Source organism: Dendropsophus ebraccatus, chromosome 12, assembly GCF_027789765.1.
Source record: "Dendropsophus ebraccatus isolate aDenEbr1 chromosome 12, aDenEbr1.pat, whole genome shotgun sequence".
NCBI classification, from domain to species: domain Eukaryota; kingdom Metazoa; phylum Chordata; class Amphibia; order Anura; family Hylidae; genus Dendropsophus; species Dendropsophus ebraccatus.
The window spans coordinates 25,266,760-25,279,284 of record NC_091465.1 but is presented as its reverse complement, the minus strand read 5'-3'; the positions used below and the strand labels follow the sequence as shown (position 1 = coordinate 25,279,284).

General features: G+C 45.6%; 1 protein-coding gene and 1 non-coding gene across 2 annotated transcripts; one reads left to right on the top strand and one right to left on the bottom strand.

Moving 5' to 3' along the window:
• Nucleotides 1–2,249: 2,249 nt before the first annotated feature.
• TRNAN-AUU (transfer RNA asparagine (anticodon AUU)) lies at nt 2,250–2,325 on the top strand. The gene has a single exon. It is a non-coding gene; the product is annotated as a tRNA-Asn (tRNA).
• A 5,002-nt stretch (nt 2,326–7,327) lies between these two features.
• Nucleotides 7,328–12,298, bottom strand: MRPL20 (mitochondrial ribosomal protein L20). The gene is made up of 4 exons (XM_069947654.1): nt 12,139–12,298; nt 11,538–11,648; nt 8,072–8,149; nt 7,328–7,772 (listed from the first exon to the last, which is right to left on the bottom strand). Exons 1-4 carry the CDS (start codon nt 12,223–12,225, stop codon nt 7,599–7,601), a joined length of 450 nt encoding a protein of 149 aa, XP_069803755.1. The 5' UTR covers nt 12,226–12,298; the 3' UTR covers nt 7,328–7,598.
• Between the last annotated feature and the right edge of the window lie 227 nt (nt 12,299–12,525).

Genomic DNA, 12,525 nt, shown 5'->3' with positions numbered 1-12,525 from the left:
ATAATGGGGTCATCCAGCATCTTGTAGGCAGTATAATGGGGTCATCCAGCATCTTGTAGGCAGTATAATGGGGTCATCCAGCATCTTGTAGGCAGTATAATGGGGTCATCCAGCGTCTTGTAGGCAGTATAATGGGGTCATCCAGCATCTTGTAGGCAGTATAATGGGGTCATCCAGCATCTTGTAGGCAGTATAATGGGGTCATCCAGCATCTTGTAGGCAGTATAATGGGGTCATCCAGCGTCTTGTAGGCAGTATAATGGGGTCATCCAGCATCTTGCTGGGATGCTGGGGGGGGGGGGGGTAACTGCACACATGGGGGATGCTGGGGGGTAACTGCACACATGGGGGATGCTGGGGGGGGTAACTGCACACATGGGGGATGCTGGGGGTGGGTAACTGCACACATTGGGGATGCTGGGGGGTAACTGCACACATAGGGGATGCTGGGGGGGTAACTGCACACATGGGGGATGCTGGGGGGGGGGGTAACTGCACACATGGGGGATGCTGGAGGGGTAACTGCACACATGGGGGATGCTGGAGGGGTAACTGCACACATGGGGGATGCTGGGGGTAACTGCACACATGGGGGATGCTGGGGGGGGGGTAACTGCACACATGGAGTATGCTGGGGGTAACTGCATACATGGGGGATGCTGGAGGGGTGACTGTACAAATGGGGGATGCTGGGGGGGAGGGGGTAACTGCACACATGGGGGATGCTGGGGGGGGTAACTGCACACATGGAGTATGCTGGGGGTAACTGCATACATGGGGATGCTGGAGGGGTGACTGCACAAATGGGGGATGCTGGGGGGGAGGGGGTAACTGCACACATGGGGGCTGGAGGGGTGACTGCAGAAATGGGGGATGCTGGGGGGGAGGGGGTAAATGCACACATGGGGAATGCTGGGGGGAGGGGTAACTGCACACATGGGGGGCTTAATTTGCTGACATGGGGGTAAGGGGTTTAAAGGGGTTGTCTGGCACTTTAAAACATTTGCTACGTTTACACAGAACGATTATCGTGCGAATTTGCACAATAATATTCGAATGATAATTGTACGTGTAAACGCAGCGAACGATCAAACGACGAGCGAGAAATCGTTCATCTTGATCTTTGAACATGTTCTTAAATCCCCGTTTGTCGTTCGCAAAAAATTCGCAGATCGTTCCGTGTAAACAGTTCACCGATTTTACCTATGTGCGAGATAGGCTTAAGCGATCGCAAAACGAATTTTCTGTACGATATATCGTTCCGTCTAAACGCTGATCGTTATGGAAAAAAAACCGCTACTTCGAAATCTTTAATCGTACGATCGGACGAATTATCGTTCCGTGTAAACCCTGCACAAGAAAGAGCCTATTCTCACCACACCTGTTGTCCTCCTGTGGCTTTTTTCAAATCCGCCCTGTAGCCAAAATGACCTAGAAACTGCCCTGACTGGGGGTGGGCTCGCCTTCCCCACTGTGACCATATCCCCTCCCCTCTGTGACACGGCTAATGGAGCCATGTCACAGAGGGGAGGGGATATTGTCACACTGGGGAAGGCGGGCCTGCCTCCCGTGCACCCCGTGCACAACTAAAGAATGGCTTCATCCGTGGGAAGCAAGCAGCGTTCCAAAAAAAGAACTGCGCCAACGCCAGTCTGTTCCATACTGGAAAAAATACACCACTTCCTGCAGAACATACAGTAAATGATAAGTACTGGAGTACTTGAGATTTTTTAATAGAAGTCAATTATAAGTTCGTATAAGGATTTGTACACACTACATAATACGCGTGGAGACTTCAAGTGGATTCCGCTGAGCAGCCTCTGCTTGGAGTTCCAACCGTCCCATAGACTCGCCGGCGAATTTGCTCAAATACGTGAAGAAGAATCTGCTTGATGTCTCTATGCGTATTCCGTAGTGTGCACATACCCTTAAAAAAATCACTGGGGTACCCGTTTAAGGTAATGATCTCTCACATGCAACCCCCTTCCACATACACACCACCTCCACTAATATATAGTTTGCTGTAAGTCATGGGGCAGACAACTGAGGAGCATGCGGTACCCAGTCAGCTCAATATGCAGCAGATACAGCTGTATGATCCTTACACCAGGCTGTACCAGAATAGATGGTTTTGTGCACTTAGAAATTATATATATATATATATATATATATATATATATATATATTTGATCAGCTTATATTTTCTGGAGGGACAATTATCCATAACAATTCTGACTGATGTCTTTACAGCCTCTGTGGTGCAATTGGTTAGCACGTTCAGTTATTAACTGAAAGGTTGGTGGTTTGAGCCCACCCAGGGATGCAGCCTATAGAAGTCTGAATTGGTTAACAGAGTGTGCTCTTCAGAAATCATCAGTCTGTGTACCACCTGATCTCAAAGTGGCAATAGAATTGATGCTTTGGTCTAGAGCAGGCCCCCGTGACTGTCCAAGGAACTACAGTCGCTGTGACCCGAGGTGCTTAGATGGCAACAGCAAGTGGGCTCTGGTGTTTTTACTGGGGCACTTGTTATGGTGGCCAGGAGTGGCGTTACCCAGCATGTAAACCAGGGCTGTGGAGTCTGAGTCGGAGCTAGTGTTGGCTGGAGTCGGAGCTAGTTTTGGCTGGAGTTCAAGTCGGAGTTAGAGTCGGGAAAAAAATGTACCGACTCCAGCTTTAAAAAAGTCTTTAAACAATTTAAAATTGAGTTTTGATATGAATTTTATCAGTTTTGCTCATCAATATATTTTATGAGCAACATTCTAATTGATCACTGGCTCTATTAAATAAGGATGGTCAGGGAAAAGTTGTCGGTCACTATTTGGCAGTTTGTTTCTGAGCTGGAAAAGTCCATTGTGTGGGGGGAGATCTGTGCTGTTCTCTTCCTGGATGCTGGATGATTGTATTTGAGCAGCAGTGTAATATGGAGATATCCTGTGTAATATAGAGGAGGAGAAGCCATAAGTAGTGTAGTAGTAACCTCAGTCCCCAGTGTGGTGTTTTCTCTCTGGGAGAAGATTGTGTGTTTTTCTTCAGTGTTCTATAGCAGCAGCTGTGTGTGTGTGCGCTATGGCTGCAGCAGGCTGTGTGTGTGTGTGTGTGTGTATGTATGTATGTATGTATGTGTGCTATGGCTGCAGCAGGCTGTGTGTATGCTATGGCTGCAGCAGGCTGTGTGTGTGTGTGTGTATGTATGTGTGCTATGGTTGCAGCAGGCTGTGTGTGTATGCTATGGTTGCAGCAGGCTGTGTGTGTGTGTGTATGCTATGGCTGCAGCAGGCTCTGTGTGTGTATGCTATGGCTGCAGCAGGCTCTGTGTGTGTATGCTATACACTGCCAAATCCCTGTGATACAGAGGGGTCAGGGGTCAGTATGGCTGACCCCTCTGTATCACAGGGATTTGGCAGTGTATAGCATACACACACAGAGCCTGCTGCAGCCATAGCATACACACACAGAGCCTGCTGCAGCCATAGCATACACACACACACAGCCTGCTGCAACCATAGCATACACACACAGCTGCCAACACACACACGCTGTGTGTGTGTGCTATGGCTGCAGCACACTGTGTGTGTGTGCTATGGCTACAGCAGGCTGTGTGTGTGTGCCATAGCTATGGCTGCAGCAGGCTGTGTGTGTGTGTGCTATTTCTTGCCCCCACAGTGACCATCACCATCACTATGTGTGACTCTATCAGTATGGCTGACCCCTCTGTATCACAGGGATTTGGCAGTGTTAGCAGTGTATCTTTGTGTATGGTGAATATTAGTTAGAAACATAGAAGATTGTCAGCAGGAAAGACCACCTGCTCCATCTAGTCCAGTTCTGAGTAGTTCAGGACATAGAGGCTGGAGACTGGCTGAACCCTCTGCACACACAGGAGAAGCTGCTTTATATACAGTATTCCTTTATTCACTCAGAAGTTGCACCAGGATCATGTAGGACATTAGGGAGAAGCTGCTGAACCAGTGTGATAAATAACTCCCCTGGTATGTGACCGACCATTTATGAAGGAGCGGGAGTCGTAGTCGGTCCTGATAAAATTCAGAAGTCGGAGTCGGAGCTGCGGCTTACAGACTCCACAGCCCTGATGTAAACAAGGAATGACTTTACTTAATATCTTCAATGCAATACAGGTGTAGTTTGTGCTTAAGGTAGTGACTGAGAGTAGAAAGTAGTGTAAGGGCCCTTTTACACAGAAAGATTATCTGCCAGATTATCTGCCAAAGATTTGAAGCCAAAACCAGGAACAGACTATAAACAGAGATCAGGTCATGCAGGAAAGCCTGGGATTTCTCCTCTTTTCAAATCCAGTCCTGGCTTTGGCTTCAGATCTTTGGCAGATAATCTGTCAGATAATCTTTCTGTGTAAAAGGGCCCTTACTCGACTTGAAATAAGTCCGAGGACTGTCTTGGGGACATTGCGGTACTTACGGTTAAGAGAAGTGAACTAAATAAGAGGACCCCCTTTTGCCAAACGAGTACAGAGAATGTCCAATTTGGTAGCATGAGTCCCAGGCTTGAACAACTGTGCGAACCTAACCCCTCAAGGTTACCTGAGAAGGCTGAGCAGACACCAGTGGAATACTTTGGCTTAGGCCCATTGTTCCACTGAGGATCAATGCTTGACTTTCGATTGTCCCGAGTGGTTTGATAGATCCCAGGCGTAGGCAAGGTTGAACCCAGGTGACAGTAACCTCACCTTTGGGCTTAGCAGTGCATCTTAGCTTTTTTTTTTCCTCAGGCTCTGAAAACTGTGTCTCTGTCTCACCAACTCCATTAGTGACAACAGGACCCTACCAGGGTCTAAGCCGGGCCTGGCTGTAGACTGCAGCAGCAACTCTATCTACTCACTGCGAACAACTGACAAAAGAACAAAAAGGACCCCCCCGCCCCAAAGGAACTAACTAGTCTATATATATAGGGGTGATCGGTTCTAACCTCCCATTGGTGGGGAACATATCATAAGGAAGGAAAGAGTGTGATAGGCTGTGGTATGTGTGTGGTACCTGCACCAGTGGTTGGTCAGAAAAGTTTAGAACACAGGTTAAAGGGGTTGTCCAGTGAAAAACTTTTTCTTTCAAATCAACTGGTATCAAAAAGTTATAGATATAGATTTGTAATTTACTTCTATTAAAAAATCTCAAGTCTTCCCATACTTATTAGCTGCTGTATGTCATAGAGGAAATGTTTTATTTTCAGTCTGACACAGCGCTCTCTGCTGACATCTCTGGCCGAGACAGGTCTCGGTTTTCTATGACTCCCCATAGAAAACCTCTCCTGCTCTGGGCAGTTCCTGTCTCGGCCAGAGATGTCAGCAGAGAGCACTGTGTCAGACTGAAAATAAAACAGCAGCTAATAAGTATGGGAAGACCTGAGATTTTTTTAATAGAAGTAAATTACAAATCTATATAACTTTCTGACATCAGTTGATTTGAAAGAAAAAGATTTTCGCTGGACACCCCCCTTTATCCCTTAGACCTTCAGCTGTGCAGAAGAACCTGTCTATGTAAACACACTATTTGGCAGGCAATAATAGAAATGCCATTAAGCACACTAGCACTACAAGTTGAAAGAAAATCTCTATCAAAAGATTTGTGCTTCCAGATCCAGGTCACCTTCCAGAAAGTGAAGATTTTCTAATGCTTTTTGTATTACTAGGACATGAGTCATTTCAGATAAGTGAAAACTGTATATGTACTCAAGTTTTACATAAATGCCCTCCCCATGCCCACGCCTCACAGTAATAACAGCAAATCTGAGGCTGCTGGGCGGCATGCTCAGACATCTACACCAGTTTGCAAGTGTAGATTTTCACCAAGATTTGCACCTGCTAGAAGGCCTAAATCGTGATAGATCAGTAGAAGAGGAGGCCATGCCCCTTCTGTACCTTGCCTCGCCCCTGCCAGCCCTTAAAGTGTCCCTGTCGTTATAACTTTCAAAATCTAAATCAGCAGTAGATGTGATATACAGCAAGTTTGCAATTTACATTCATTATTATTATTTTTTTTTTTTAGTTATCATGGAAAACACGGCACTTTCTTCACGGCACTGTTTTCTGACTTTTTTTTTTCTCAGAGTTAGAAAACAGGAAGTCCTGTGTATCCCAGGCCATCTGAGTGCTCACAGAGAGAAGGCAGTCATGTGACTGATGGACACAATGAGCCGTGACTCTCTGTACTGGCCAGAATTCCTGTGTTTAGTCTGTTTTTTTACAACCAGCTCAAGTCAGAAAATCTGCCTTCAGGAGACTGGACCTGGATTTCTGGTAAGTACAGCTTTGTTTTACAGCATGAGAACAACAAAAATAATAATGACTGTATATTGCAAATTTGCTTTATTTTACATCTACTGTTGATTTAGATTTTGAAATTATAACAGGTACACTTTAAGAGGAGCAGGGCATACACAAGGAAAGTGTTTTCCCCAGCATATGTTACGGTGTGAGACTGATAAATCATCCCCTGTATGTGTACTTGTCATCTTTGACTAAGCGCTTTACTCCCTGCTTTCTGAGCATGGAACCGCCTGTACTTACAATACTTACATTGGGAGTCTTTCTTGGTTGTGAGGCACAGAAATGGGAGAAAATACACTTAAAGGGGTTATCCAGCACTACAAAAACATGGCCACTTTTTCACTTACTCTTGTCTCCAGTTCAGGTGTGGTTTGCATTTAAGCTCCATTTACTTCAATGGAACTGAGTTTTAAAACCCCACCCAAACTGGAGACAACAGTAGGGGGAAAGTGGCCATGTTTTTGTAGAATTGGATAACCCCTTTAACACGCACCTCTTTCTGATTGTTATAGCAATCAGTTAGGGTCAGAACTCTTAGACAATGGCTGATCACCTGGTTTGCTGGCCATGTTTTTTTATTGCGTGGGGGTGTATGGTTACCTCCTATTGGCTTGCACTCCACCCATCTCCTGTGGGTGTTTTTTCATGCCCAATTTGTAGGGTTAATGTGAGTCCAAGAGGAGCTAGTGTCAGTGTAGGAACCTTCTCTCTGAGGTCACCTTAATGTGGTGAGATGGTACTCTATTTGATCAAATGGTGTGCTAAGAATCTCATTTTTAAAAAAAAAAATAATAATAATTTTTGAGCATTTTTTTTTTAATCTCGTGTGTATGAAGGGAGGAGTATATACCCAAACACTGCAGTATTTATCACTGCTCTGTCCCACTTACAACCCCCTCCCCCAAAAAATAAATAAATCATATCAATGATGGGTTCAGATTAACATCTGGAGATATAATTTTACCAAGCTCATAGGACACTGTACCAATCCATTCTGGATCACTGTATTGTAATATCACAGCTCAGTCTGTCAAAAATCACTAAATCTTTTTATTGGTCATAGAAAAGTTATGATAAATACACCAGATCTTATGTAACACATGCAATGACTGTGTTCTCAGTACATTGTGATGTGACTTATTGTACAGTTTTAATGTCTTCTTCAGATTGTCTGCCATCTGCGGTATAAGACGGGCGCACCAGCCAGGAACATCCTGTAAACCATAGTTGTCCACAAGTTTATACACACAGAGGCCATGACTCTCAGCACTCAGTACAGTTCAGTCAGTCCTCAGGACTAGTGGTAATGAACCACCCGAGAAAATATTCCTTCAGGTTCCCTCCCATCTCCAAGTGCCGCAACCAAACCTTCTTCTCCTCTCCTCTTAGCCAGAGCTGCCAAGGACTTGAACGTCTTGGGTTCACAGATGGCCAAATCAGACATGACTTTCCTGTTAAGAGCCACCTGACACTGGAACAGGGCAAGAAATGGTTACTATGAGCAGCCAGGGTCTACTAGAGGCAGAAATGCTCTGAATCGGGTTTTAAAGGGGTTATCCAGCACTACAAAAACATTGGCCACTTTCTTCCAAAGACAGCCACACTCTTGTCTCCAGCTTGGGCGGGTTTTTGCTGCTAAGTTCCATTGAAGTGAATGGAGCTTAATTGCAAATTGCACCTGAACTGGAAACAAGAGTGGTGTTGTCTCTAAAATAAAGTGGCCATGTTTTTATAACACTGGATAACCCATGTAAGAGCAAGAAAACTTACTTTGGCAAGATTGGAAACAAAGTGGGGGTACTTTATCCCGTGTTCCTGGAGCGCCGCTGTGATACGGTTTATCCAGAGCTGGAAGGAAGCAAAATGCAAATCATTCAGCAACCAGATTGAACAAATGTAATGACTGATATGGACTAAAGTATGTATGGCTGCGAAACAATGGATCACCCGACGACTGTCTATTCAACCATCAACGTACTTTTTTGTAGTGTGTATGAGCAGGCTCCGGCCGCTGCTGTGTCTACAAGCCGCCCCCTGCTCTTAATCATTCTGAAGGGAACGGGGCAGTCTAATGCCCCTATTCCACGGGTTGTCAGAGGAGCAAACGAGCGCTCTCAGCGCTTGTTTGCTCCTCATTCCCCGCTCGCTGCCACCGCTATTCAACGCGGCTGCAGCGAGCGGGTGAGTGCGGGAGAGGCTGCGGGGTGGGGGTGGGTGCTGCCCGGGTGATCGCTGATCGTCCGGGCAGCCCATTGGATATAGCAGCGGCTGCTGCCGACGCTCCTATTCAATGGAGCGACGGCAGCAGATCGCTGCTATATCAGTCGCTTGTTTTTCAACGTGCATTCGATAATCGTTCCGTGGAATAGGGCCTTAAGGCTCCTACTACATGGGACGATTATCATGTGACACTGTGAGACGGAAATAACGATTCTTTTTACCTGGATCTCAGAGCAGCGCTAAAGGTATGTATTGTGCTGCTTGTGTAATCAGCATCTGGAAACTGGCAGCATGGATATATGCATGTCTGTGCTGTCTGTTTCCCTTTTAGGGTGCGTTCACACTATGTATATTTCAGTCAGTATATGTATATTTCAGTCAGTATTGCAACCAAAACCAGGAGTGGATTAAAAACACAGAAAGGCTCTGTTCACACAATGTTGAAATTGAGTGGATGGCCGCCATATAACAGTAAATAACGGCCATTATTTCAATATAACAGCCGTTGTTCTAAAATAACAGCAAATATTTGCCATTAAATGGCGGCCATCCACTCAATTTCAACATTGTGTGAACGGATCCTTTCTGTGTTTTTAATCCACTCCTGGTTTTGGTTGCAATACTGACTGAAATATACGTAGTGTGAACGCAGCCTAAATGTGGGAACGCGGCCTAAGACTGATCAGATATCAATATGATGTTCAGAAACTAGAAAATCATGATACTAATTTGTGAGTTAAGATGGGGCGTCTGCAGGTTTAGTTCCTAGGGCAGCAGCAGCTGGTAATACGGCCCTGCCTATAGAGAGCAATATCACGATTCTCACTCACTATAATCTTTGTACTTTCCTCCCTCAGGGTAGTTTCACATGTAACGCAATAGTAGCGGATTTCACGCTGTGAGTTTGCAGCGAAACCTGCTGCGATTCCCAGTCAGTTTAAATAGGATTACATACTCAAGCTGTATATTATACTACAGATATTACACAGCTGTTTTCTAAAGGTTGTTATATATCGAAGCTGTATACAAGAACCAATCACCCTCTGCTGTGCTCCGGTTTAGGCTTCAGATCTGTCATTCTGCATGAACTTTTTACGTTAAAGGGGTACTCTGGCCAAACACTATATTTTACCCAGACACCCAGAACCCAAACTTATACAACATTACATTCTGTGGCATGTTGGCTCACTTTCTGTGCCGCTCTGAGCTCCGAAGTGTTGTAGTTCTTGTAAAAATGCTGGCGTCTCGGCCCCGCTGCGTTCCAAATTTGGTAATTTGTGCCGTGACGTCAGCTTGCAGTGGGTGTCTCTATTTCCTGGCTGTGCCGCCCTCCTCTTATAGTGTTTGACTGGAGTACTCCTGTAAGGTTGCATTCACATGTTCCGTGTTCCACACAGAACATGGATGGGGCATGTCTGTAACAGACTCTCACCTGCCCGGACAGCATCTGTGATAAGATGCCTGGAGCGGGGGAACTGTACAGATATGCGTCACGCTGTAATGAAGCAGCCGCGCGGCTCTGTCATTACAGGGCGGCGCATATCTGTACAGTTCCCCCGCTCCAGGCATCTTATCACAGATGCTGTCCGGGCGAGGGGAGAAGTCCGTTACAGGCATTCCACGTCCGTGTTCCGTGAGATACACGGAATGTGTGGATGCAGCCTAAGGGTGGGTTCACACTGAGGAATTCTCGAGGAATTGTAGAGGAAATTTTTTGCTTGAAATTTCTCGCCTATTTGGCTCTGGCAGAATTTGAGCGGAATTCAAGCGGAATGTAAGCAGAATTTCAAGCAGAATGAAAGCCCCACTGACTCCTATAGGATTCCTCTAGCGGAATCCGCCCAAAGAATTGACATGTCAATTCTCCTGGAGGAAAGCGGATCCGCAGTGGAATTTTCTGCTGTGTGAACAAATAAGCGGAAAGCCCATTAAACCCAATGTACATTTAAAATGTTCATTCTTTACGGGCGGACTTCCGTGCGCATTTTGACGCAGAATCCGCCTGAAAATCCTCGAGAATTCCTCAGTGTGAACCCACCCTTAAGAATGATCAAAAAGCAAACCTAACAAGGCAGATAAACTTTCATAGCTATCTGCCAAGAGACTGCACCTGCCATGTTCTTTGGTGTCACAGTACGCTGTTAGCTGACAGAAAGTGGTGTAAATCAGGCTTTCAGCTCTTAAAAACCTGCCAAAATCTCGTGTTGTGTGTGTATGAGAATATACCATCTGTCTTTGACAGGTGGGGTGGGGAAAAAAGCACTGGGCACATAAGCTGCTGACAGAAGTGTCTGGCAGTGGCTTATTAACCTTTCCCTACTGACAACACATGGGAGGAAAGGCTGTCAGCTGACCAAACATCCAGACGCAAGGTAGTGAAGATGTACAGCCACATTAATGGTAGCCATTTACACATACAACTGGTCGTGGTCGTTCAGACAAAACCAATCTTCCCTGATCCCGCCATACATGTGATCATTTTTCTCAGTCAGCATTTTTGTTCTTAATGGAAACAGGAGAGATAAGGCGCTGCCAGACACCCCTAATAATGGCTTATCTGTGAAAATGACTGGACAGTTAAAGGGGTAGTTCAGCAAAAAAAAAAAAAAATCTTTTAAATCAACTAGTACCAGAGATTTGTAATTTACTTCGAATAAGAAAATATCAAGTCTTCCAATACTTATCAGCTGCTGTAGGTCCTTCAGGAAGTGGCGTATTCCCTTCAGTCTGGAGAGCAGGAGAGGTTTTCATGGGGATTTCCTACTTCTCTGGACAGAGGTGGCAGTAGAGAGCACTGTGCCAGACTGGAAAGAATACACCACTTCCTGCAGGACATACAGCAACTGATAAGTACTGGAAGACTTGAGATTTTTAAATAGAAGTAAATTACAAATCTCTGACACTTTTTTTTTTGTTGAACTACCCCTTTAAAATCCAACATAACTGATCCTCTCTCCTAGTCCTAACATCATTTGTCGGGGAAATTCAGGGGTGACATAGATAAGTCCATCTTTACCGTTCTCATAATGCCCTTCTTCATTCTCCTGGCTTTCGTCGAATACACAAAGGCCCGGCGAACGGCCCGCACGGCCAAGCTGTAGCAACGATTTTTTCTTCCACGGAAATGCTGTGTACAAAAGGAAAAAGAAAAATGTAAAAAGTCCTAAAAGGGGCCTGGTACATAGCCAATAGTGTCCTCCAGCCTGCCACTGTTAAAAGAAAACTACAACTCCCAGCATGCCATGACAGCCTAGGGGAGTTGTAGTTTTTTTTTTGTATGTCTCCATGGTTACAGACTACAACCAACCCCAGTGTAGTCTGATCCTGCAGCACAGGTAAGGAGCAGTTGGGAAGCCATGCATTAGAGCTGCATACACAAGGGCACAGATGTGTCACGTGATCAGCAGATCCATGCATCATCATGGTGCAGAAAAGGAGGATCAAGAATAAGGTGAACCATTAATTTGTGCCCATGCATGCTGGGACTTGTAGTACATCAACAACACAAGTGCCCCATTAACATTAGCAATCACTCATGACATTACCGCAGGGATAACGACGCGCTATGAATGTCACAGTTCACACTGGGCAGACTCCAGTGACAGTCCCTCGCTCACCCTGGCATGTTGCAGCACCTCCTGCACCTTCCAGTAGCGGTCAGGACCCCGGCTCCGCACCCATCGTGACAGGCTCAGGAACACCATGTTGTGTCCTCTAGTAAGATACCCGGCTGCCCTCAACCAACATGGCGACTCCGATAACTCCGTCCTGCGTAATACACGTCACACTTTTTTTCTTTTTTTTTTACTTTATTGAAACAACTTTTATGGACATCGCGCAATTAAAGCTTTGTCCACTAGGGGCCGCTTGTGTTATTAGAACCTGTGGATCTCCAGCTGTTAGAAAACTACAACTCCCAGCATGCGGCTGTCAGGACAAACTAGGTAGGAGATGTAGTTTTGTGACAAGGGGATAGCCGCAGATTGGGGAGCACTTCATCAAGA

What these genes read in the sequence shown, in the direction of transcription:
- MRPL20 (XM_069947654.1), bottom strand. Translation starts at nt 12,225, where the DNA reads ATGGTGTTCCTGAGCCTGTCACGATGGGTGCGGAGCCGGGGTCCTGAC. An exon ending in AGGTGCTGCAACATGCCAGG is followed by an intron (nt 11,649 to 12,138) that starts GTGAGCGAGGGA and finishes TTTTGTACACAG; the next exon opens with CATTTCCGTGGAAGAAAAAA. An exon ending in AGAAGGGCATTATGAGAACG is followed by an intron (nt 8,150 to 11,537) that starts GTAAAGATGGAC and finishes GCTTCCTTCCAG; the next exon opens with CTCTGGATAAACCGTATCAC.